The sequence below is a fragment of the Hakea prostrata genome, chromosome 4 (assembly GCF_041222555.1).
Source record: "Hakea prostrata isolate BN-2017 chromosome 4, UWA_Hpros_2, whole genome shotgun sequence".
In the NCBI taxonomy this organism is placed as follows: domain Eukaryota; kingdom Viridiplantae; phylum Streptophyta; class Magnoliopsida; order Proteales; family Proteaceae; genus Hakea; species Hakea prostrata.
In genome coordinates this window covers 6,353,445-6,380,264 of record NC_142603.1, presented here as the reverse complement: position 1 = coordinate 6,380,264, position 26,820 = coordinate 6,353,445, and the positions used below count along the sequence as shown (strand labels likewise).

Sequence of the window (26,820 nt, the reverse complement as noted above, 5' to 3'; positions counted from 1 at the left end):
AATGTCAATCCAAGTGTTTCACTGAAGAGCCCTTGTGACTCAACCAAAAAACAAAAAAGAAGAAGAGCCCTTGTGACTGTTTTATATTGAAAACAGAGGTTCTTTGATTAAGTCGGCAATGAAGCAAGACAATAGAATTGTACACTCGAAGACCATAAGGTCAAGAAAACAATTGCAGAAGATAGCAACAAGGTTGTACAAGATCAAACCAACCACTAAAAGAAGATAAAATGCTTTCCCAATGCCTGAAAAATTTATCTACTCGGGAAGGCTATACAAGATAAAATAAATCCTTTGATATTTCTGTAGTCATAGACAACTCAGAGAAATTTCAGTTTAGGCATTTGTTCATCTAATTTCACTAAAGAAATATTTCATTAATTAATCTTTTTTTTTTAAAACGATGATGCTTTCTAATTACAGCTAACAGAGGCTGACAATATACTTCATTTGAAACTGAGTTTTGATTTCTATTACTCAACCATCTATAATCCACATACTTAAATAATTAAGAGTCTCCAAGAACCAAAGGTTTTTACTTTTCTTTGGAGTTTTATGTTCTACATATTTTGAAAGCCGAAAATAGGATAGTGATCAAAATTAAACTTAACATACTAGTATTGAAATGAAGTTAAGCTACTCTAATAGAATATGAATTTAAATATGAAAATCTCATGATACACTCTGATCATATATTTCCTAATGCACATGTTGATATGCTTCATTGAAAAGCTAAGAATGAAGAAAAAAAAAAAAAAGAGGAAAAACTGTGTGTAACCATCCGAGGTTAATGTGCTTCCATTTCCTTAATATGCTAAACACGCTACTGTGTCACATTTTTGTCTTTTAAACCTCTGCGACCTTTGCCTCCACAATGCAAGAATTTCTCGATCATACTTGATGACATCGCAAAAATTGAAGGCTATCAATCAAGCAAATAAATATATAAAAAAATTTTGAAATAGACCTATCCAGGCATAGGTTAAATCAAATCAAAGCCCATTTCAAGCTATGTGCTGGCCTTCTCTAGAATAGGAGACAAGATCATTAATCCACCCGTGTGGCTGTAGTATTTTAATATTTGACTTATTCATCTTATAAAGATCGTAGATCTGAGAACAAAAATCATGATAAGAAATGAAGGTGGGCTTGGGAAGAGAGGAAACATGGAACTAGCATGGATGACTCTATCATCAAGATCTAAAACGAGACAAGATGAGACAGGAGGAATCTATGCTGTTTCAGCATCATGGGTTGATGAGATGTTGGATGGATCTCAGGATGCTGGGATGTGTGCTCTATAGCAAGCTACCATGGAGAGTTGAGATCCGCCCAAGCATAGCTTGAATCAATCAAACCCGACGTAAGCTATGTGCTGGCCTTCTCTAAGATAGGAGACAAGTTCATTAATCCACCCGTGTGGATGTAGTATTTTAATATTTAACCTTCTCGTCCTATTAAGATTGCAGATTTAAGAAGAAAAAAAAAATTATGATAAGAAGACAGAAGTGAGGGCCTGGGAGAGAGGAAGCTTTGAACAAACATCGATGACTCTATCACTGAGATCTTAAATGAGACCACACAAGCATTCACATGATGTTGAAACAGCATGAGATTCCTCCTGTCTCATCTTGTTTCTATATAAATTAGGTTCTATACAAGTGATTACCCATCACTTACCAAGACTAACTTGTACAGAATTTCAGGTAGCTAGTCCTTTGCACGGATTAAGGGCTTAAGACCCACCACCTCAACATCATCAACATCCGAGCAACTTGGCCGGCCTTAAAAATTTACATGACGATTACGAAAAAATAAAATTTACATGACAAACGTCAATCGTTTCCTTCAATTGCCACAGATGCAATGAACATTATTAGTCCCAAGAACGAGGAGAGAAATGGGTTGATGAGATGTTGGATGGATCTCTGAGGATGCTGGATGTGTGCTCTACACTCTACAGCAAGAGGTGCTCTGTCACAGATGAAAGAATGTGTGATGGAGCTTCAATGTTCCTCCGTGGAATAAGAGAGGAATCTGGTCTAGCAGACGAAGTTGAAGCATACAATGCATTTCGGGAAGAAGGTCACCAAGGTGATAAGAAAGTGCCTAGGATGCCTAAGGACAGGACAGAAGAGTGCGACTTTTCCTCTCTTAGACAAAAGCCAGAGCATTGTTGCCATGGCTGGTGTGCTAAGAGAAAAGTGGAAGCAATCACCCTCTCCATGTTTGAGTCCCTGCAGTTGTCCCTAGCTGGACAAAATGCGAAGACAAGGCCTAATGCTTGGTCTTGGTTTCCAAATTGATGAACAAGAAGCACGGGGAATGCCACAGGAAAGAGATGGAATGTGGTGGATTTGAGGTGTATCCGTGTACTCACACTGGGAACCCTCAACCAGAGGACACAATCATATTTCGAATAGCAATTTTATTTTCCACCAAATGATGCCTCACCATATAATCAACCCAACCCGTTTAATGTTAAGGTTTTAAGTTCAATAGGGTTGTTTTGTGCCTTTGACGATGCATTCTAAAAGTCTTTTACAACGAAGCAAGTACTTATAACAAGTCTCATTTTTTAAGAGATACCAGAGACGAAGGGGGGTTTGATGTCCCATGTTTCCCATTGCCACATCAAAACTTTGCTGTTGAAGTCCTTGCAGAAGTGTTTGCCTTTCAGTTACAGGGATCCATTATCAGCCTGAGATCCACCAACATTTGGCTTCTGTGAGAGCTGGCCTTCTCTTGCATAGGAGACAAGGTGGTTAAGAACTTAAGATGCGAGACCCACCCAGTATTTTTTACATCTTAGGTCATGCCTATCCCTTTTAGTGCAATTTTGCTGAGGAACCGTCATTAAGGAAAGCAAGGAGGTCCTTCAGATCCGTCGCAACTCCTGGTGATCTCGCCAAGAATTAATCATTTGCCGATAATGGAGCATGGTTCATGCCGAGAGAGAGAGAGAGAAAATCATATTCAACTCCCTGTTCATTAATAGGAAACAAGAAAGGTGTCACGCCACTCGTGCGTTTACCTCATGCTTATATATTGCTGAACGGAGGGGAGACATTGAACAAACATTGCCGTTTGTAGTGTTTGACACCCACTGAGGAATCACATGATGATGAGTGGAGTGAGATTCCTCATCATTGAGTTATGCCCTTCCCTTGCATTTTGAAAATCATGATAATGAGTAGTCAACGATGTTGAACAGCTAGCATGCATGATTAGATTCCTTATGTCTCCTCTTGTTTCTATATATATTGGACTGAGTTTTAAATCCTGTCAAACCCCAAAATCCCTCTGCAACTCCAATCTGTAGAGAGAGAGCTTTGTGTTAGACCTTGTAAGGAAAGGAAATGGCAGCCTCCCCTTTGCATCTCAAAGCTTCACGCCATGCTCGTTCCATCAGTCTTCCCTCTAGATCTCATCCTCTTACCCTTCAACTTGAGGGGCAGTTGGACAGGCTTAGGGCTTCATCAGAAGCAACCTCCTCATCAATATGCTGCAACTTGGGTGGACTCAGAGATTTATATGATGGTGTCTATGATTTCCTTCATTTGCCATCGACTCAACAAACATTAGCCCAAGAACTAGGAGAGAAATGGGTTGATGAGGTGCTGGATAGATCTGTTAGGTCACTGGATATGTGTAGTACAGCAAGGGATATTCTTTCACAGATGAAAGAATGTGTCTCTGAGCTTCAATCCTCTGTCCGCAGACTAAGAACAGAATCTGGTTTACGAAATGAAGTTGAAGCATACAATGTGTCCAGGAAGAGGGTGAGTAAGATGATCAAAAAATGCATTGGAGATCTAAGGAAAGTACAGAAGCAGAGTCCATTTTCCTCTGTCTTGGACAAAACCCACGATGTTGTTGCCATTGTTAGTGTGCTAAGAGAAGTGGAAGCAACCACCCTTTCCATGTTCGAGTCGCTGCTGCTGTTCGTATCTGGGCCAAAGCCAATGTCAAAGTCTACCGGTTGGCCTTTTGTTTTTAAATCTCTTAACAAGAAACATGTAGCAGAAGATGAGCAACAGCAAGAGAAATGTGAATTTGAGAGGGTGAATGTTGCATTGGGCGATCTCGTTGGCCACAAATCATGCAAGGGCTTTGAGTTGAGACATGTTGAAACACAGAAGCAATTGGAGACATTGGAGTTGAGCATCCGAGATCTTGAGGATGGAATGGAATGTGTCTTCCGGAGTTTGATCAAAACCAGGGTCACCCTCCTCAACATCCTCAGCCACTAGATCAATAGCTGTCTTCTGAAATTCTTAACCATTTTTGCTTTCCATCAGCTTCCCTATATTTTTTCTTGGGAATATGCCTTTGGAATTCAATTTGTACATGCAAAAGAAAATTCATGCATACAGTGTATTCTGAATAATTACATACTTCCAGCAAATAGAAATTTTGAGAACATCTTCTTTTGTTATATCTCTTATCGACTTCTTTTGAAGCAAAAGACTTTCCGAATGCCTGAAAAGTTTATCTACTAGGGAAGCACTAGAAGCTTTGATTCTAAGGTTTACCTAATTACTGTCCTTTGATATTTTTGTTGTCATACCCAATTCAGAGAAATTTCAGTTCAGGCTTTTGGTCGTATAAGTTTACTAAAGAAATATTTCTAGTTCTTCTAAGATGATGCCTTCTAATAACAGCTAACAGAGACCAATATACTTTCTTACAAACTGAGTTTCAAACCATTTACGATGTACATACTCAAATAATCAAGAGCCAAAAGTTTTTAGGTGAGAGTTTACTTTTCATTGGGATTTTATGCTCTACAAATTTTAAAAGCCAGAAATAGGAAAGTAATTGAAATTAAACTTAACATAGGTGTGTTAAAATTTATCTAACCATGAGCGATTAATGTCTTTCATCTCCCTAATAGGCTAGACACTCTACCTTGTCACATTTTGTCTTTTAACCTCTTCAAGAATCTCTTAACTCCCCAACCCCCCTCCGAAAAAAAAAAAAGGGGGGGGGAAGAAAGAAATACTCTGCAATAATTTCTCAATCATACTTGATAGCATCACAAAAATGGATTGGTATTATCTTTCATAAAATAAATATATAAACAAATAAAATAGATCTATCCAATTATAGCTCTAATGAAATCAAAGCCAATTGTAAGCTCTGTGCTGGCCTTCTCTAGAATAGGAGACAAGATCATTACACCACTCGTGTGGCTGAAGTATTTTAATATTTTACCTCTTCATCTTATAAAGATTGCAGATCTGAGAACAAATATTATGTTAAGTAGTGAAGGAGGCTTTGGGAAGGGAGGAAACATTGAATTAACTCTAACATCGATGACTCAATCGTCAAGATTTTAAAGGAGACAACATGAGTATGCCCACGAGGTTGAAACAGCATGAGATTGAGATTCCTCCTGTCTCATCTTATTTCTATATAAATTGGGTTCTAAACAAGAGATTGCAAGACAAACTTGTACAGAGCTGTTTTCCATCTTTGTGGGAAAAAGAAATTAATGGTTCCTTCTCCTTTTTATCCTAAAGCTTCACGCCGTGCTTGTTCCATCAGTTTGCCATCTAGATCTCATCCCCTTACTCTCCAACTCCAAGTGGAGGAGCAGCTGGACGGATTAAGGGCTTCGGAAGCCACCCCATCATCATAATCAACATCTAACAAGTTGGTGAGCCTTAAAAGTTTATATGACAACGTCAATGATTTGCTTCAGATGCTATAGACACAACAAATATTGGCCCAAAAACAAGGAGATCTAGAAATGGGTTGACGAGGTGATGGATGGTCTGTCACAGATGAAAGAATGTGTGATGGAGCATCAATCTTCCCTCCGTTGAATAAGAGAGGAATCTGGTCCATAATAACTTCAATAGCCATGCTGAAACTCTTAACTCAAACCAAGTGTATCATATATAACATTGTCAATTGAAAATCAAATAAACAAAAGGAGTCCGAGGACAGGTATCTCACACAAAAAAAGAGAGTAATAATCTACTGTTCTAGTTTTCCAATTCCTGTCCCACTTCTTATACCCCTTTAGAACGTTTTATTTTCCATCATATGATGCCTCACCATAGAATCAACCATTTAATTATATAAGGTTTTAAGTTCAATAGGGTTGTTTTCAAATCTATCATCCATTCCAGTGCTTTGACGATATATAGTCTCATACAATAAAGCAAATACTAATACCATGTCTTACTTCTTATATAAAGAGATACCACAGACGAGGAGGGTTTGATATCCCATGTTTCTATTGGGACATCAAAACTTTCCTGTTGGAAGTCCTTGCAGGAGTGAAGTAGTCAAGATGTGAGACCGATTGATGCTGTTCCCTGTAGACTGCAGTAATTTATCATCTTAGGTTATGCCTATCCCTTTTAGTGAGGGACCCTTATTAAGGGCACTGTGTAGGTCCTTCAGATCCATCACAAGACTTGGTGATCTCACCAAGAATTAATAACTTAACGATAATGTTGCATGGGTCATGCCGACTGCAGAGAGAAGCAAATCATATTCAACTCCCTGTACATCAATAGGAAACAAGAAATGTGTCATGCCACTCGTGCGTCTGTCTCATGTTTATGGATCCATAAACAGAGGGAGACATTGAACAAACATTGCCGACTGAAGCGCTTCACATCCACTCTGGAATCACATGATGATGAGTGGAGTGAGATTCCTCATCATTGAGTTATGTCACCACTATGCTTGCTGCCTTCCCTTGCAGTTTGAGCCAACATCGGCGACCATGTCGTTTAGATCTAAAATATCAATAAAATCGAGATGATGAGTAGCCCATGATGTTCAACAGCTAGCATGCATGATCAGATTCCTCATGTCCCCTCTTGTTTCTATAAAAACTTGATTGAGTTCTGAGTCTTGACAAACCCACCTAGCCCTCTGCATCTCTTAATCTGTCAGAGCTTTGTGTTAGTCCTTGCGAAGAAATGGCTCCTTCTCCTCTGCATCTCAAAGCTTCACGCCATGCCCGTTCCATCAGTTTACCTTCCAGATCTCATCCTCTTACTCTTCAAGTTGAGAGGCAACTGGACAGGCTGAGGGCTTCATCAGAAGCCACATCATCATCATCATCATCAATATGCTGCAACTTGGATGGACTCAGAGATTTATACGATGGTGTCAATGACCTACTCCATTTGGCATCGACCCAACAAACATTAGCCCAGGAACTAGGAGAGAAATGGGTTGATGAGGTGTTGGAGAGATCCGTTAGGTCGCTGGATATGTGTAGTACAGCAGGGGATATTCTTTCACAGATGAAAGAATGTGTCTCTGAGCTTCAATCCTCCATCCGCAGACTAAGAACAAAATCTGGTGTACTGAATGAAGTAGAAGCATACAATGTGTCCAGGAAGAGGATGGGCAAGGTGATCAGGAAATGCCTTGGAGATCTAAGGAAAGTACAGAAGCAGAGTCCACTTTCCTCTGTCTTGGACAAAAACCAGGATGTTGTTGCCATTGTTAGTGTGCTAAGAGAAGTGGAAGCAACCACCCTCTCCATGTTCGAGTCTCTGCTGCTCTTCGTTTCTGGGCCAAAGCCAAAGCCAAAGTCTATTGGTTGGCCTCTTGTTTTTAAATCACCTAACAAGAAACATGTAGCAGAAGATGAGCAAGAGGCAGAGAAATGTGAATTTGAGAAGGTGAATGTCGCATTGGACGATCTCGTTAGCCACAAATCTCACAAAGGCTTTGAGTTGAGGCATGTTGAAGCACAGAAGCAATTGGAGACATTGGAGTTGAGCATCCGAGATCTTGAGGATGGAACAGAATGTGTCTTCAGGAGTCTGATCAACACCAGGGTCACCCTCCTCAACACCCTCAACCACTAGATCAATAGCTGTCTTCCAAAATACTCAAAACCATACTTGCCTTCCATCAGTTTCCCCATATTTTTTTCTTGGGAATATGCCTGTGGAATTCATTTTGTACATGTGAAAGAAAAATCATGTATACAGAATACTCTGAATAATTACATACTTCAGCACATATAAATTTAATAGCGTCTTCTTTTGTTATATCTCTTTTGAGTCTTATCTACTTCTTTGTTTTAATAAATGAAGTTGATACGCTCTACCTTCCAAATACTTTCAACTATCACGCACATCAGATACCCTTTATCTGCAAAGAACTCCTATTAACCACGGCCATTTTTAATGTCAATCCAAGTGTTTCAGTGAAGAACCCTAGTGACTAGCAAATGAAGTTGAAGCATACAACGCGACCAGGAAGAAGGTGACCAAGGTGATAAGAAAGTGCCTTGGAGATCCAAGGAAAGCGCAGAAGCCGCATCAGTTTTCCTATCTATTAGACAAAAACCAGAGCATTGTTGCCATGGCTGGTGTGCTAAGAGAAGTGGAAGCAATCACCCTCTCCATGTTCAAGTCCCTGCTGTCATCCCTATCTGGGCTGAAGGCAATTACAAGGCCTAACGGTTGGTCTTGGGTTTCCAAATTGATGAACAACAAACATGGGGAATGCAATAGGAAGGGAGATGGATAGAAGTGGATTTGAGGAATATGTCACACTGGGAACAATCGACCAGAGGATACACAAGGTCAGTCTTGAGTTGTAGCATGTTGAAGTAAAGAAGCAATCGAAAACAATTGAGTGGAGCATCTGGGATCTTGGGAATGGACTGGAATGCATCATCTGTAGTTTGATAGAAAACAGTCAACTGCCTTAACATCCTCAACCAATAGAGCAAATTTTTTCCCTTCTAGGGAATTACCATGGGATCACACCATGTAAATGCAAAATGAATACATGTATACAGAATATTCAAATTAATAACACATATCAGTACATATAACTTTGAGGCCTAGGCAAGAAGTTGGCCATCATTTTGATGCCTAATGTGCTGGAAACTTTATAATAAATAGGCACACTAGTAATACTACAGCATTGTCTCCTCAGAAGATGGTTCACAAATGAATGAATTATAATTTATACTACAGCATTCTCGATAGAAGATCAAAATAAACAAAGAGAGTGCAAAGACAGGTGTTGATCTCACACATAAAAGACACAGCCATAATCTCAAGACGCTTGAATTCAGTAAATCTTGATGGTGTCCTCATGTGATCTCGATATTCGCCTTAATTATTTTCTTAAATGTGGATTTCACGAAGTTTAATTTGTTCATGGCAGGCCCACCTCTATTTCTTGTCTGTTCTTGATTCCCAAACCCCATTTCCCAAAACCCATTAATGGATTAGGATAGAATCAACCAATTAACATTAAGGTTTTAAGTTCAGCCGGGTTGTTTTCAAATCTATCATCCCTTCCAGTGCCTTTGACAACACATCCTAAAAGTCTCCAACAATAAAGCAAATACTTATTAACAAGTCTAAACAAGTCTAAAAGTTTGTAATAGGCTTCATTATTTGTTTGTTTGTATTAACAAAAAAAAAAAAAAGTCTCAACTTCTTAAAGAGAGACCACTGACGAGGAGGGTTTGATGTCCCATGTTTTAATTGCCACGTTACCTGAGATTCGCCAGCATTTAACTTCTATGAGAGCTGGCTTTCTGTTGCATGGGAGACAAGGTAGTTAAGATGTAAGACCCACTTGATGCTGTTCCTGTAGTATTTTAACATCTAGAGTCTTGCCCATCCCTTTTAGTGAGGGACCATCATTAAGGGCATTCGTCACAAGTCTTGGGGATCTCGCCAAGAATGAATCATTTGACAATAATGGTGCATGGGTCATGCCCACAGAGAGGGGGGAAAATCATATTCAACTCCCTGTACATTAATAGGAAACAAGAAAGGTGTCATGCCACTCGTGCATCTACCTCATCCTAATAGATTGCTGAACTGAGGGCAGACATTGAACAAACATTGCCGGTTGCAGTGTTTGACATCCACTCTGGAATCACATGATAAAGGGTGGAGTGAGATTCCTCATCATTGAGTTATGCCCTTCCCTTGCATGTTGAGTCAACATCCACGACATTAACGTTTAGATCTAACATATCAATTAAATCGAGATAATGAGTACCCCATGATGTTGAACAGCTAGCAGGCATCATCAGATTCCTCATGTCTCCTCTTGTTCTATATAAACTTGATTGAGTTCTAGGTCTTGACAAAAACCCACATATCCCTCGGCATCTCTTCTCTGTCAGAGCTTTGTGTTAGACCTCGTGAGGAAATGGCTCCCTCTCCTCTGCATCTCAAAGCTTCACGCCATGCTCGTTCCATCAGTTTACCTTCCAGATCTCATCCTCTTACTCTACAAGTTGAGGTGCAACTGGACAGGCTAAGGGCTTCATCAGAAGCTACATCATCATCAATGTGCTGCAACTTGGATGGACTCAGAGATTTATATGATGGCGTCAATGATTTACTTCATTTGCCATCGACCCAACAAACATTAGCCCAAGAACTAGGAGAGAAATGGGTTGATGAGGTGATGGAGAGATCCGTTAGGTCGCTGGACATGTGTAGTACAGCAAGGGATATTCTTTCACAGATGAAAGAATGTGTCTCTGAGCTTCAATCCTCCATCCGCAGACTAAGAACAGAATCTGGTGTACTGAATGAAGTTGAAGCATACAATGTGTCCAGGAACAGGATGAGTAAGGTGATCAGGAAATGCCTTGGAGATCTAAGGAAAGTACAGAAGAAGGGTCCACTTTCATCTCTTTTGGAGAAAAACCAAGATGTTGTTGCCATTGTTAGTGTGCTAAGAGAAGTGGAAGCAACCACCCTCTCCATGTTCGAGTCTCTGCTGCTCTTCGTTTCAGGGCCAAAGCCAATTTCAAAGTCTATTGGTTGGTCTTTTGTTTTCAAATCACCTAACAAGAAACGTGTAGCAGAAGATGAGGAACAGGCAGAGAAATGTGAATTTGAGAAGTTGAATGTCGCATTGGACACTCTCATTAGCCACAAATCTCACAAGGGCTTTGAGTTGAGGCATGTTGAAGCACAGAAGCAATTGGAGACATTGGAGTTGAGCATCCGAGATCTTGAGGATGGAACAGAATGTGTCTTCAGGAGTCTGATCAACACCAGGGTCACCCTCCTCAACACCCTCAACCACTAGATCAATAGCTGTCCCTTGGAATACTAAAACCATTTTTGCCTTCCATCAGCTTCCCCATATTTTTTTTGGGAATGTGCCTTTGGAATTCACTTTGTACATGCGAAAGAAAAATCATGTATACATTATATTCTGAACAATTGCATACTTCAGCACAAAGAAAATTTAAGAACATCTTCTTTGTTTTATCTCTTATCTAGTTCGTGTTAAGAAATGAAGTTGATACACTCTTACCTTCCAAATACGACATACAACCATTGACTATCATAGACATCAGATACCCTTTATCTGCAAAAAATTCTTGCTATTACAGGGTGGCTAATACCCACTATCAAAGGCACTTCTAATGCCAATCCAAGCTTATCTACTAGGGAAGCAGTAGAAGCTTTGATTCTAACATTTTCATAATGACAGTCATAGTCATACACAACTCAGAGGAATTTCACTAAATAAATATTTCAACTTTCTTTTCTAGATGATGCTTTCTAATAACGGCCAACAGAGACCGATATCCTGAACCCTTTACAGTGTACATACTAAATAATCAAGATTTTCCATAGAACCTGAAGTTTTTAACCGAGTTTACTTTTCTTCAGAATTTTATGTTCAATATATTTTAAAACCGAAAATAGGACAGTGATCGGAATCAAACTTAACATACTTGTGTTGAAATTAACTTAACCATAAGGGGTTAATGTCCTTCATTTCCCTAACAAGCTAGACACTACTTTATCAAATTTTGTCTTTTTAACTTCTTCAAGACTTTTGCCTCCAAAGTGCAAAAATTTCTCACAACCACACTTGATAGCATTGCAAAAATATATAAACAAACAAAATAGATCTATCCAAGCATAGCTTAAATGAAATCAAAGCCGATTGTAATCTATGTGCTGGCCTTTTCTAGAATAAGAGACAAGATCATTAATCCACCCGTGGATGTAGTAGTTTAATATTTTATCCATTCATCTAATAAAGATTGTAGATCTGAGAATGAAAATTATGATAAGAGGTGAAGGCAGGCTTGGGAAGGGAGGAAACATTGAACAAACACTGATCACCCTATCATCAAGATCTTAAATGAGACAACATGAGCATGCCCATGAAGTTGAAACAGCATGACATTGAGATTCCTCCTGTCTCATCTTGTTTCTATATAAATTGGGTTCTAAACAAGGGATTACCCATCACTTTGCAAGACTAACTTGTACATAACTTCAGGCAGCTAGCTCTTTTCCATCTTCTGGGAAAAAGAAATGGCTCCTTCTCCTTTTCATCCTAAAGCTTCACGACATGCTCGTTCCATCAGTTTGCCATCTAGATCTCATCCCCTTACTCTCCAAGTTGAGGAGCAGCTGCACAGATTAAAGGCTTTGGAGGCCACCTCATCATCATCGACAACATCCTACAATTTTGAGGGCCTTAAAAATTTACATGACAACGTCAACAATTTCCTTCTGTTGCCACAGATGCAACAAGCATTAGCCCAAGAACGAGGAGAGAAATGGGTTGATGAGATGTTGGATGGATCTCTCAGGATGCTGGACATGTGCTCTACAGCAAGGGACGTTCTTTCACAGATAAAAGAATGTGTGAGAGAGCTTCAATCTTCCATCCGAAGAATAAGAGGGGAATCTGGTCTAGTAAATGAAGTTGAAGCATACAACGCATCCAGGAAGAAGGTGACCAAAGTGATAAGAAAGTGCCTTGGAGATCTAAGGAAAGCGGAGAAGCAATGTCAGTTTTCCTCTCTCTTAGACAAAAGCCAGAGCATTGTTGCCATGGCTGGTGTGCTAAGAGAAGCGGAAGCAATCACCCTCTCCATGTTTGAGTCCCTGTTGTCATCTCTATCTGGGTCCAAGGCAATGACGAGGCCTAATGGTTGGTCTTGGCTTTCCAAATTCATGAACAACAAACAGGGGACATGTGACAGGAAAAAGATGGAAAGATGTGGACTTGAGGTGGATGTCATACTGGGCACCGTCAGCCAGAGAATACACAAGGGCCTTGAGTCTTGGCATGTTGAAGTACAGAAGCAATTGGAAACAATGGAGTCCAGCATCCTGGATCTTGAGAACGGAAATGAATGCACTTTCCAGAGTTTGATAGAAACCAGAGTCACCTTCCTTAACATCCTCAACCAGTAGCATTTGTTGTCTTTTATCAGTTCCAGCAATTCTTTTCCCTTCCAAAGAATTGCCATTGGATTTCAGTCTGTACATGCAAAAGGAATACATACCTTTTGTGTACATAATACTCTAATTAGATACACATACCAGTTCATATAAATATTAAAACAATCTTCTCTCTTCATCTTCTGTTTCCATGTTCTTTATAATTTGCTCGAAGCAAAGCACCTTTTAACAATTAATATTGCTCTATTAAGTACTATCATCTATCATACCATGGGCATTAGACACCCATGATGATGAGTAGCCCCATGATGTTGAATAGCAAGCATGCATTACCAGATTCCTCATATCTCCTTGTTTTATATATATATGAATTGGATTGAGTTCTAAATCATGAAAAACCCATATATCCCTCTGCAACTCTAATCTGTACAGAGCATTGAAAAAGACCTTGTTAGGAAATGGCTCCCTCTCCTCTGCACCTTAAAGCTTCATGCCATGCTCGTTCCATCAGTTTTCCCTCTAGATTTCATTCTCTTACTCTTCAAGTTGAGGGGCAACTGGACAGGCTAAAGCTTCAACAAATTCCAATATGCTGCAATTTTTTATTGACTCAAAAGACTAATATGATGGTGTCAATGATTGCTTCAATTACCATCAACCTAACAAACATTAGCCCAAGAACTAGGGGAGAAATGAGATACCCTTTATCAGCAAAGAACTCACAAGTACGGGCTACCTAGAATCTAGAACCCATTAATAGAGGCCTTTTTATGTTAATATGAAGTGTTTCAGGAAAGAGCTCTTCCAATCTTGAAACTGTTTAATAATAGACAAATATCATTTATTTGAAAATGAGATTCAAGTTTTATTGCTGAACATCGACAGGGTAAATACTTAGATAATCATGAGTTCCATTAGCTAATCATATTTAAGTGAGGGAGTTTCTCTTCTATGGTATTTTATGTTCCTGCATATTCTAAGTATGGATGTCTCACGATGGACTCTGATAATCAATCTCCTATATGTGCATGTTATTGATCTGATTCCTGTAACAGTACATGTAATGCTAAGTATAACTATGAGAGGGTTGATTTTCTTCATTTCCCTGGCAAGCAAATCACTCTACTTAGTCACATTTTCCCATTTCAACTTCAAGGCTTCGCCTCCCATAATGTAAATATATGAAAATCATTACTTCGGCATTGAAAATATAGAATGGTCCTGTTTATCAATGAATAAATTAAATAGAATGGTACCCTGGAGAGACTGAGATCCACCCAAGCATAGGTTAAATCAAATCAAAGCTTATTGTAAGCTATGTGCTGGCCTTCTCTAGAATAGGAGACAAGATAATTAATCCACCCGTGTGGCTGTAGTATTTTAATATTTTAGCTTTTCATCCGATAAAGATTCAAGATTTAAGGGGGGAAAATTATGATAAGTGAACGCGGCTTGGGGGAGAGGAAGCATTGAATAAACCTTGATGACTCCATCATTGAGATCTTAAACGAGACACATGATGTTGAAACAGGATGAGATTCCTCCTGTCTCATCTTGTTTCAATATAAATTGGCTATTAAACAAGGAATTACCCATCACTTTGCTTGACTAACATGTACTCAGGTAGCCCTTTTCCATCTTGTGGGAAAAAGAAATGTCTTCTCCGTTTCATCCTAAAGCTTCATGCCATGTTGTTCCATCAGTTTGCCATCTGGATCTCATGCCCTAACTCTCCAAGTGGAGGATCAGATGGACAGATTAATTAAGAGCTTTGGAAGCCACCTCATCATCATCATCATCATCATCAACATCTTATAACTTGGTGAGCCTTAAAAATTTATATGACTATGTCAATGATTTGCTTCAGTTACCACAGACAACAAATATTTAGCCCAAGAACGAGGAGAGAAATGGGTTGATGAGGAGTTAGATGGATATCTCAGCATGCTGGATGTGTACTCTATAGCAAGGGATGCTCTGTCACAGATGAAAGAATGTGTGATGGAGCTTTAATCTTCCCTCCGTCGAATAAGAGGGGAATCTGGTCTACCAAACGAAGTTGAAGCATACAATGCATCCAGGAAGAAGGTCACCAAGAAGAAAATAAAGTGCCTGGAGGCCCAAGGAAAGCACAGAAGCAGTGCGACTTTTCCTCTCTCTTAGACAAAAGCCAGAGCATTGTTGCCATGGCTGGTGTGCTAAGAGAAGTGGAAGCAATCACTCTCTCCATGTTTGAGTCCCTGTTGTTGTCCCTATCTGGAGAAAAGCCAAAAACAAGGCCTAATGTCAGACTGTGAACCCTCGACCAGAGGATACACAAAGTCAATCTTGAGTTCTGGCATGTTGAAGCAATTGAAAACAATGGAGTCAAGCATACAGGATCTTGAAAATGGACTGGAATACATTTTCCGCAGTTTGATAGAAAACAGTCTCACCTTCCTTAACATCCTCAACCAAAGCATATGTTTTCCTCCATCAGCTCCAGCAAATTTTTTCCCCTTCTGGAGAATTATACAATGGGATTTCACCATGTAGATGCAAAAGGAACACATGTATACAAAATACTTAAATTAAATACACGTACCAGTTCCTATAAACATCTAGGCCTAGACAAGAAGTTGACCGTCATTTTGATGCCTATATGTTCGGGAAACTTTATAATTAATAGGCACACTAGTAACACTACAGCATTGTCTCATCAGAACTCTCCTGTTGAAGTCCTAGCAGTAGTGTTTGCTTTGGGGATCCATTATCACCCTGTGATCCGCCAACATTTAGCTTCTGTGAGAGCTGGCCTTCTCTTGCATTGGAGACAAGGTAGTTAAAATGTGAGACCGATTGATGCTGTTCCCTGTGGTAATTTAACATCTTAGGTCATGCCTATCCCTTTTATTGAGGGACCCTCATTAAGGGCACTATGCAGGTCCTTCAGATCCATCACAAGACTTGGTGATCTCGCTAAGAATTAATAACTTGACGATAATGTTGCATGGGCCATGCCGACTGCAGAGAGAAGCAAATCATATTCAACTCCCTGTACATTAATAGGAAACAAGAAATGTGTCATGCCACTCGTGCGTCTGTCTCATATTTATAGATCCCTGAACAGAAGGGAGACATTGAACAAACATTGCCGATTGAAGCGCTTCACATCCACTCTGGAATCACATGATGATTTGTGGAGTGAGATTCCTCATAATTGAGTTATGTCACCACTATGCTTGCTGCCTTCCCTTGCATTTTGAGCCAACATCGGCGACCATGTCGTTTAGATCTAAAATATCAATGAAATCGAGATAATGAATAGCCCATGATGTTGGACAGCTAGCATGCATGATCAGATTCCTCATGTCCCCTCTTGTTTCTATAAAAACTTGATTGAGTTCTGAGTCTTGACAAACACACCTAGCCCTCTGCATCTCTAATCCATCAAAGCTTTGTGTTAGAACTTGTGAGGAAATGGCTCCCTCTCCTCTGCATCTCAAGGCTTCACGTCATGCTCGATCCATCAGTTTACCATCCAGATCTCACCCTCTTACTCTTCAAGTTGAGGGCCAACTCGACAGGCTAAGGGCTTCATCAGAAGCTACATCTTCATCAATGTGCTGCAACTTGGATGGACTCAGAGATTTATACGATGGCGTCAATGAATTACTTCATTTGCCATCGACCCAAAAAACATTAGCCCAAGAACTGGGTGAAAAGTGGGTTGATGAAGTGTTGGATGGATCTCTGAGGTCGCTGGATGTCTGTGGTACAGCAAGGGATGTTCTATCACTGATGAAAGAATGTGTGACAGATCTTCAATCCTCCCTCCGTAGAACAAGAGCTGAATCAGGTGTACCAAATGAAGTTGAAGCATACAATGTGTCCAGGAAGAAAGTGAGTAAGGTGATCAGCAAATGCCTCGCAGATCTAAGGAAAGTACAGAAGCAGCGTGCATCATCCTCACTCCTAGACAAAAACCATGACATTGTTGCCATGGTTAGTGCGCTAAGAGAAGTGGAAGCAATCACCCTATCCATATTTGAGTCTCTGCTGTTGTTCGTATCTGGGTCAAAGCCAGTGTCGAAGTCTAAGCTTTGGTCTTTCGTTTTTAACCAAAAAAATGTGGCAGAAGATAAGGAACAGATGGAGCAATGTGAATTTGAGAAGGTGAATGTTGCATTGAGCGACCTCCTTAACCACAAATCAAACAAGGGCTTTGAATCAAGACAAGTTGAAGCACAGAAGCGATTGGAGACATTGGTATTGAGCATTCTAGATCTCGAGGATGTAATGGAATGTGTCTTTCGGAGTTTGATCAAAACCAGGGTCACCCTCCTCAACATCCTCAACCACTAGCATACTTAGTTTCTGGAAATACTCAACGTTTGTCTTCCATCAGCTTCCCCATGTTTTTTCTCTTGGGAAGTCCTTTGGAATTCATATTGTAAATGCGAAAGGAAAGCGTATATATAAAATATACTGATTAGATACATATTTCAGCACATATAAATACTGAGAGCCACATATTTCATCTGCTTGAAATGCATACTTACTTTTAACAATTTATATTACTTGACGTAACATTTAAGGACCATCATCTATCATACATGGGCATTAGATTCTTAGATAAGTGCAGAAAGTTCCTTCTCACAATCCAATCAGGCTACATAGCATCCGTTAACGGCAGCATTCTTTGTCAAGATGTCAATAAAGTGTAGCAGGATAAAACCCTAGGTAGAGAATGATAAGTGCATAACATTCCACACCAAACTTAATTGGTAGAGGAAGGTATTTTGGCAGCCTGATAACTCAAAACACAAAGTGGCATCTCATATAGAACAGCAGAAAACAATGAGCCAACTCTTCACATGGATAAAAGAGGAGAGGAGAGAACAACAACAAGCGACAAGAATAAACTTATGATGCATTATAATGCACAAACAAAAAATAAATTTGTAACGGTATATTCTAAAACAAGATGTTATCCCTTAAAGTAGATGTAAAAGGCAGATCAGTAAAAATCGCACATCATCTAAATTAACAGTACTTGCCAGTTAGTGATATGTTGCAAGGCCTAGACAAGAAAATGTTCATCATTTTGATACCTGATGTGCTGGAACCTGTGCGCTAAAAATGCAAACTAAACTCTACTTTGTCTCCTTGGCAGATGGTTCACCAATGAATACATAGTAATCTTAACAGCCTTCTTGAAGCTCTGACTTCAACCATGCATATTATATACACAACTTAAAATTGTCAGCAGTAAATCAAATAAAACGAGACAGTTTAATCTCAAGATGCATGAATTCAATAAATTTTGGATGGTCAACTCATACGATCTCGATACTTACCTTAATTATTTTCTTAAGTGGATTTCACAATGTTAAAACAAACTACCTCTGTTTCTTTTCTCTTTTCTTCTTGTTTTTCAAACCCTGCCCACTTCTTTGTATCCCTTATAACACTTCCTTTTCCACCACTTAAGAGGATTGGATTTCAAGTTCAACAGGGTTGTATTCAAGTTTATTACATATCCATTACACTGCATTAGCTAATAGATCCAAAAAGTGAGATAGAATAAAGCAAATACATATAAATAACAAGTCTCACTCTTAAGAGACACCACACACGAGGAGGCTGTTATCTCACTTGTTTCCAGTGCCCCACACCAAAACCTTCCTGTTGACTTGCAGGAGCATTTGCCTTTGAATAATAGGGAGCCATCGTCAGTCTGAGATCCACAAACATTTAGCTTCCATGAGCTGGCCTGCTATTGCATAGGAAACAAGATAGTTAAATCATTAGGTCATTCCTATCCCTAAACCAGCATACATAGATTGATTAATTACATATGAAACAGTGAGGGACCCTCACTATGGAGGTCGCTCAGATCGGTTTCAGATCTCACCAAGGATTAATCATTTGACCATATAATGTGCATAGGTCATAGGTCATGCAGACAGGAAAATAATGAAACCAACAACTTCCTTGTAATAGGAAACAAGAAACGTGTCATCCCACTCGTGCGTCTACTTTATTAATGTTCATGAAACTACGTGTGGGGAACATTGAACAAATAATGCCAATGACATCCACACTGGAATCACATGGTGATGAGTGGTGAGAGACTACTCTTCATCAACTAATATCTCTGCGATGCTTGCTGCCCTATGCTTGCATCTTGGGCCAGCAAATCAGGTATCGTATGGGATAGTTTTAGAAAAATTAATGATACAGGACCCCATGATGTTGAACAGCTAACATGCATGATCAGATTCCGCATGTCTCCTCTTGTTTCTATATAAGGTAGATTGAGTTCTTAGTGTTGGCAAACCCACATATCCCTCTGCATCTCTAATCCGTCAAAGACCTTTTGAGGAAATGGCTCCCTCTCCTCTACATCTCAAAGCTTCACGCCATGCTCGCTCCATCAGTTTACTCTCCAGATCTCATCCTCTTACCCTTCAGGTTGAGGGGCAACTGGACAGGCTAAGGGCTTCATCAGAAGCCACATCATCATCAATGTGCTTCAACTTGGATGGACTCAGAAATTTACACGAGGGCGTCAATGATTTACTTCATTTGCCATCGACCCAACAAACATTAGCCCAAGAACTAGGAGAAAAGTGGGTTGATGAAGTGTTGGATGGATCTCTGAGGTCGCTGGATGTTTGTGGTACAGCAAGGGATGTTCTTTCACTGATGAAAGAATGTGTGATAGAACTTCAATCTTCCCTCCGTAGAATAAGAGCTGAATCTGGTGTATCAAATGAAGTAGAATCATACAAAATGTCCAGGAAGAAAGTGACCAAGGTGATAAGCAAATGCCTTGCAGATCTACGAAAAGTACAGAAGCAGCGTGCATTGTCCTCGCTCCTGGACAAAAACCATGACATTCTTGCCATGGTTAGTGTGCTAAGAGAAGTGGAAGCAATCACCCTCTCCATATTCGAGTCTCTGCTTTTGTTCGTTTCTGGGTCAAAGCCAGTGTCAAAGTCTAAGAGTTGGTCTTTCGTTTTCAAATTGCCTAACAAAAAAAATGTGACAGAAGATGAGGCACAGATGAAGCAATGTGAATTTGAGAAGGCGAATGTTGCATTGGGCGACCTCCTTGACCACAAATCACACAAAGGCTTTGAGTTGAGGCATGTTAAAGCACAGAAGCGATTGGAGACATTGGTATTGAGCATTCAAGATCTCGAGGATGGAATGGAATGTGTCTTTCGGAATTTGATCAAAACCAGGGTCACCCTCCTCAACATCCTCAACCACTAGCATACTTGTTCTTGGAAATATTCAGACCTTTTTATCTTCCAACAGCTTCCCCATATTTATTTTTTTTCTTGGGAATCCGCCTTTGGAATGCATTTTGTACATGCAAAAGGAATTAAGGATATCATGTATACGGTTATTCTCAATCTACAGGCATATATAAAGAGCACCTTCTCATTACTCATTAAATTACATGTCAAAAGGAATTAAGGATATCATGTATGCCCACACAACACAGGACTACCCTGTTAACATCCAAAAAAAAAAAATATGAGTCTTACCACGAATCCATGATGTTGAGCAGCAGAGACCCCCCCCCCCCAAAATACATATTGGGCAAAAGTACATATCAAGACTAATTTACAAAGCTGTTAGATCATCTTGAAAAAAACTCCTTAACCTCCCAGCTACTAGCCTACTTGCTATAATATATCTCCAGTCCCCTATTTCGGATAGTTGATTTTGTACTAACAAGTATGATATGAAGAAGTTTGTAAAATATTAAGAATGCCTTCACCATTTCTATATGCTTAAAGTACAATTGGTGTGACATTAAGGACATAAAGGACGAAACAGGTAGCCCATCTCAGAGAACTCCTACTCTAGGACATCCGAACTAGTAGGCATAAAAAGAGGGATAAGTAAAAAGGGAAAGCTGACAAAAATCATAAATTGAAGCTTTGTCACTTAGGGGCCAGGGGGAAATTCCAAATGGTGTTGAAGCAACAAACTCTCATCCCCACAGTCGATGTAATAAAGTGGAAATCTCAAATCATACATCACCTAGAGTAAAATTTTAAGTCAGTAAAATATATTATTACTGTTTTAATTATATGTTACAAGGCAAGACAAGAAGTTGACCATTTGATACTTGCAGAGCTGCATGCTACTATTTAATAAATGAAAATCGCAAATATGCACATGAGTGGCACTAGCTTTGTCCCCTTTGCAGATTGGTTCACCAGTATTATATTCAGCATGGATTGTCAAAAGAAAATCAATAAATAAAAGGGAGTGCCAGGTAGGTATGGATCTCACACACCAAGAAGACAACTATAATCTCAAGATGTTTGAAATCAATAAATTGTGTTGGTGTCCACATGTGATCTCGATGATTTCACGATTTTATAATTGATCTCTGTCTTCTAAGAAAAACAATTTGTTCAGAATAACAAATGGCTGCTATCAAAACTAAGTAAGATAAACCCAGGGAAATGCACACACGAGTGACACCAATATAGTAAATGATAATAATAAATGCACATACTAGTGACACAACCTCCCTCCACTGCAGATGGTTCAGAAATACAGGCACAATAATTTAAGAAGGTTGGAACCCCCACCATGTGTATTATTATATTCAAAGCCTTCTCCATACAAAACTAAAAAACCAAAAGGGAGAGCTAGACGTGGCACTATCACTTTCCTTCCATGTAGATAGAGATATTTATTGTCTTATGGAGCATGGAAGTGACATAATAAGCAAACAATTAGAATCCCAAGATGCTTGAATGCAATAAAATTCGAGTGTATCCTCATTTGATCTCAATTTTTTTTCAATTATTTTCTTTAAATATGGATTCGATGATGTTATCAACTCCTTGTTATCTAAGAAAGATGTTAGTTGAGCATAACAAACTTCTATCATCATGACTACGTGAGCTTAACCAAGGAAACTTTTATGTTCCCTTGCTGTTTTTCTCCCATCAATGGGGTGTAGTAAACTATTACATTCAACACACAGGACCTTCTTTAGTTTCTTCTCTCTTAAGTCTTAACCCTTCTTTGCCGTTCTTCGTCCATTTACTCAAGAGGTTGAAGTCTGGAACCCAGGTTTGATATATATTTTTTAACGGGTCATTTTCATTAAAAGAAGCGAAAAAACATGTACAAAGTCAGTACAAGAGGAGTGAGTCCTCCACTGCAAAAAGAGAATCAAGAAAATAGCATCAGCTGCTCACAGTTGCATATTAAAACCTAAACCTGGGAAGACCTGCAGCATCCCTGTGTTATCCCATCTCAATCGTACTAGGCCATGCCTCATTAAAGCTTGATACTTGTTCTCATGCTGCAGAAGCTAACAATTTGGTACTGCATTCATTTCCCTAAGGCAGTGTGTTATCTTCCATTGAAGCCCCTCAAAATGCAATTGCAACTCTCACCAACTTTGCTTTATAAACCAGGGGAAGGAAACCTTTAGAGTCCAAACCACCACTGCCACAGAATCAGACTTAACCGACAAATTCCTTATACCCATTTCCTTGGCCCATTCCAACCATGCACCAATGCACCGAACTCAGCTTCAAAATTAGTCAAAAAACGAATACCCTCACCACCGTTGCATAAGAATCCCAAAGAACATCCCCTGTTCAAGTTTGATTATTTAAAAATAGGACAGGGGCAATGCTTTAAAAGTGAGTGGATCACCTATCCCATTGAAATGTGTCGGTAGAATCAAAACCAGTTCGGAATAGATGTCATCACGTGTAAGAACAAATAAGAACTAAGGAACTTCTGGCATATTTCCTTTGTTTTTTCTCTTCTCCACATGTTTTACAAACCCATCCAGTTCAGCACAAATCCAGTCTACCTTTTTCATGTCATTCCCAAGAAAAACTTCCAAGCAAGCTGTAGCTGAAGAAAATAATTAACATCATGATAAGCATCTTCAGTGCCATTCAATATACCAGTCACATCGCTAATGATAAGGTGGCTTCTATAGCTCTGAACTGCAAATTCTGCTCTTCCATAGGAGGCATTCAGGGAAGAGATGTAGAAGAGAGGGCAGCCTAATAACAAATTCTGGAGGTTGCAGCAGAGACAACCATGTTCTCCACGGTAGAAGCCGATCGCCAAGAATCCTAACTCAGTCCTAAATACGACTCCCAACCATGCATCTAATATATAGATGACAAGGAAGAGACATGAAGAATCTAATTCTGCGGGTTTTCTGGGTAGTAGAACTTCATGCATCTTAATCGATGTCGTGGAAATGTTTCTTGCTCATACAATGCCCATGCGTGGAATATGTTTAACACGCACAACCCATTGAAGAGCCACCACCATGTCCCCAGCAGGGTGGGCCAAGGCCACCTACTGTGTTGCTTAATCTGGCACTCAGATTCAAACCATCCAGTTATCAACAAGATTCAACTGAGTGCGCTGTCCCAAATGTTTTTATTTTCAATTAGTGACTCCTTGCGTGGCTGTAAGACCATTAGGTAAGGCATCATCTCCGTTTTGAGCAACAATCATGGGATACAAAGGGAATCCCGACTGATCAGACTTATATTTTTAAATATAAAAAAAAAAATGTTCTTGCGATCTACATTGTAGTCGCTCAGTGGTAACTCTTGCGCTCGCATTTATGTTTAACAAGCAAAAACAGGATCATTTATTCATTTATTTAAATTAATCAATCCATGTTTGCAGGATTAACGACAGAAGCAGCAATATACGATTAAAGAAAATAAGCAGCATGAGGAAAGCATAAGAAGCGTAACTCCGACAAGAAGAACCTTTGGCGAGTCAGATCCAAAATGAAAGCACATGACCTGTTGAAGGAAACTTGGAGGGGCAGAAGGAGAGATACCACGTGTCTCCCTCTCTTCCTCGCATCGATGCACATATATATACAGGAAAGCCCAACGAGCTATGGCACTCGGAGTCAATATCGGCTTGAGGTGTTAGGCTTCTTACTAAATTTCTTTCGAAAGAAATTAAAATGGCTGCATCTTGCTCAACTGCAACCTCAAAACACGCCAGATCCATCAGTTTGCCTTCTCGATGTCACCCACTCAACCAAAGAGTTGAGGAACAATTATGCAGATTAAGGTCTTCTTCAGAAGCCACCTCATCTTCACTGCATAAGAACTTAGGTTGCCTCTCCGACTTGTACGATTGCATCGACGAATTGACTCAGTTGTCGTATAACCAACGGGCCTTGGCCCAAACTCGACATGAGTCATGGGTAGAAGATGTATCGGATGCATCTCTGAGGATGGCGGATGCATGTTCTACCACCAGAGAAGCCCTGTCCTTGATGAAGGAACACCTGCAAGAACTTCAATCTGCCCTTCGGAGGAGAAAGGGAGGAGAGGTTGGATTGGAAAAGGAAGTTGCCAGGTACCTCTCTTCCAGGAAGAAGATGAACAAGGAGGTTCGCAACTGCCTTGCGAAGTTGAAGCGAACAAGCTCCATTGCCCTAGATGGAGAGCATCACGACGTTGTGGCTACCCTGAGCGTACTCAAGGAAGTGGAAACCGTCACGGTGTCGACATTGGAATCCTTGTTGTCATTTATGTCGATTTCCAAGACTCGATCGAAGGGATGGTCGTTGTTCTCCAGAACCAAGCGTGTAGCCTGCGACGTACAAGCATTGGAGATGAATGATGCACAGAAGGTAGATATGGGATTATCAGCCCTCGTGAATCACAAATCACGCGGAGGCAATGATATCCAAGATGTGCAGCAATGGCTGGAAGATCTGGAAGGGACCGTCAAGGACCTTGAAGAAGGAACGCAGTGCGTGTTCAGGCGTTTAATCAAGAGCAGAGTCTCGCTCCTCAACATCCTCACTCATTAGTTACCAAACATGCACGCTCCATGATCTGCCCCCGGGATTCGAAGATGAATTGCCTCTGAAATCCAGATAATACAAGTTTAGAGTTGTATGCTTCTCTGTATATACATATACAATACAATTTCATAAATACAAGTATATTTGCATCCTAAATTTGCATCCTAAATTTGTTGATTCTCATTTTTCGTGTTTTCTGAAGCCATAGAAATCAAATATGACAATTTATTTTTTTGATAAAACAAATATGACAATTTAATCATAAGTTCATAACGCAGCAAGCTCATCGTCGATGTTTGAGTATCTGTCAGAATCGATCTCAACATCTCTTTCCAGTCTCCACCCAAAAAAACAGGGGAAATAATCAACTAACTCTCCCTACATCCATTCTATTACAAATTAATTACCCAAAAAAATTTCTATTTCAAAAATTGTCACCATCTAAGTAAAAGTTTCACACGATAACTTACTACATCCTTGATTTGCTTAAGACCTTTATATTTTGAAATTAATTTTGATAATTCCCAAATGGTAATTACACAATGCTTTTGTTTCATCCACCAATAATTATGACCAGCGAAAAAAACAAAAGGTACATCATTCAGAATGCGATTTCTCAGACTGCTTAGATATGCAAAGCTATATAAACGTGCAAGGGATGTTATTCTAGGGAATTGTCTCCAAAAATCATTTTGTACATGCAACAAGGAATTCTGGTATACACAGAATATTGGGATTAAACACGTCAGTCCATATCTCTTGTTTACTTGCGTTCAGAAGTTTGCTTGAAGCATATACTCCCATCTTCTAACAAATTTTACTGCTTCATGTGACACCAAGAACCATCTTACCATGGCAGAGGATACCATTTCACCGCTTAGCCATCGGCTGAGAACTTCTCACAGTCCGATCAGGCAAAATAAAACCTGAAAACAGGAGCATTCAAAGTGAGAAAATGTGTTTGCAGGAAAGCATGGTAAGTGCATAACATTATGAGCGATCTTGTGGCAGTTTGATAACACCGCCCGAACCTGACAACGCAAACAGTGACATACAATGAAGAATGAACCATATCTTCACAGTGACAACAACAGGACCAAGAAGTAAATAAATCTGGCATACAATAAACTTGCTCCATATAATATGGAAGCACCAAGCTCTGATCCATCCCTACAGTAAAAATAATAAATGGAAAAGCTTCGAAATCATGTCACCTAAATAAAAATTCTAAACTTAAAATGTATTAGTACTTTATCTAATTATACGTAACAAAGGAAAGACAAACAAGTTCACGATCATATTTTAAAACTTAATGTGATGCATTAACAGATGAAAATAAAAAGATACGCACACGAATGACACTACCTTTGTCCCCACCTCAGATGGTTCAACAGTGCATCAATGATAATTTGAACAGCCCTCTTGGAGTTCAACCCAACAATTTGTATTGTGTCTGTCATTGCCAATAAAAAATCAGTAAACAGAAAGGAGAACCAGAAACAGATATGGATCTCACATACTGAGGAGACAATACGATCTCACGATGGTTGAACCCAATAAATTTTGATGGTGTCCTCGTGTGATCTCGAGGATTTCACAATCTTATGATCTCATTGTCATCTAAGAAAAAGATTTTGCTGTGCATAACAAACTACTGCCATCTTTATTAAACACCGGTCTAGGTGTCACAATACCCTGTTTAATTCCTTTGAGGCTTTGCTACCCAGAACTTCAGAAACATTTCAATTAAACTTCATAAGCACCGACAGACAGAAAAGTCTGGCGAGC

At 39.6% G+C, this 26,820-nt stretch overlaps 7 protein-coding genes across 7 annotated transcripts; all 7 read left to right on the top strand.

Moving 5' to 3' along the window:
- Positions 1-3,359: 3,359 nt before the first annotated feature.
- Positions 3,360-4,253, top strand: LOC149017409 (uncharacterized). Its single transcript, XM_089152953.1, has one exon. It carries the CDS (start codon positions 3,360-3,362, stop codon positions 4,251-4,253), a length of 894 nt encoding a protein of 297 aa, XP_089009079.1.
- A 2,644-nt stretch (positions 4,254-6,897) lies between these two features.
- Positions 6,898-8,152, top strand: LOC149017408 (uncharacterized). The gene has a single exon (XM_089154395.1). It carries the CDS (start codon positions 6,945-6,947, stop codon positions 7,845-7,847), a length of 903 nt encoding a protein of 300 aa, XP_089010521.1. The 5' UTR covers positions 6,898-6,944; the 3' UTR covers positions 7,848-8,152.
- Positions 8,153-10,170: 2,018 nt separating this feature from the next.
- On the top strand, positions 10,171-11,064 carry LOC149017407 (uncharacterized). The gene has a single exon (XM_089152952.1). The coding sequence runs from the start codon at positions 10,171-10,173 to the stop codon at positions 11,062-11,064; it is 894 nt and encodes a 297-aa protein (XP_089009078.1).
- A 1,200-nt stretch (positions 11,065-12,264) lies between these two features.
- Positions 12,265-13,263, top strand: LOC149017406 (uncharacterized). The gene has a single exon (XM_089154435.1). The coding sequence runs from the start codon at positions 12,315-12,317 to the stop codon at positions 13,203-13,205; it is 891 nt and encodes a 296-aa protein (XP_089010561.1). The 5' UTR covers positions 12,265-12,314; the 3' UTR covers positions 13,206-13,263.
- A 3,389-nt stretch (positions 13,264-16,652) lies between these two features.
- Positions 16,653-17,537, top strand: LOC149017405 (uncharacterized). Its single transcript, XM_089152950.1, has one exon. The coding sequence runs from the start codon at positions 16,653-16,655 to the stop codon at positions 17,535-17,537; it is 885 nt and encodes a 294-aa protein (XP_089009076.1).
- A 2,025-nt stretch (positions 17,538-19,562) lies between these two features.
- Positions 19,563-20,456, top strand: LOC149017404 (uncharacterized). Its single transcript, XM_089152949.1, has one exon. It carries the CDS (start codon positions 19,563-19,565, stop codon positions 20,454-20,456), a length of 894 nt encoding a protein of 297 aa, XP_089009075.1.
- A 3,688-nt stretch (positions 20,457-24,144) lies between these two features.
- LOC149017403 (uncharacterized) lies at positions 24,145-25,066 on the top strand. Its single transcript, XM_089151757.1, has one exon. The coding sequence runs from the start codon at positions 24,178-24,180 to the stop codon at positions 25,036-25,038; it is 861 nt and encodes a 286-aa protein (XP_089007883.1). The 5' UTR covers positions 24,145-24,177; the 3' UTR covers positions 25,039-25,066.
- The last annotated feature ends 1,754 nt before the right edge of the window (positions 25,067-26,820 follow it).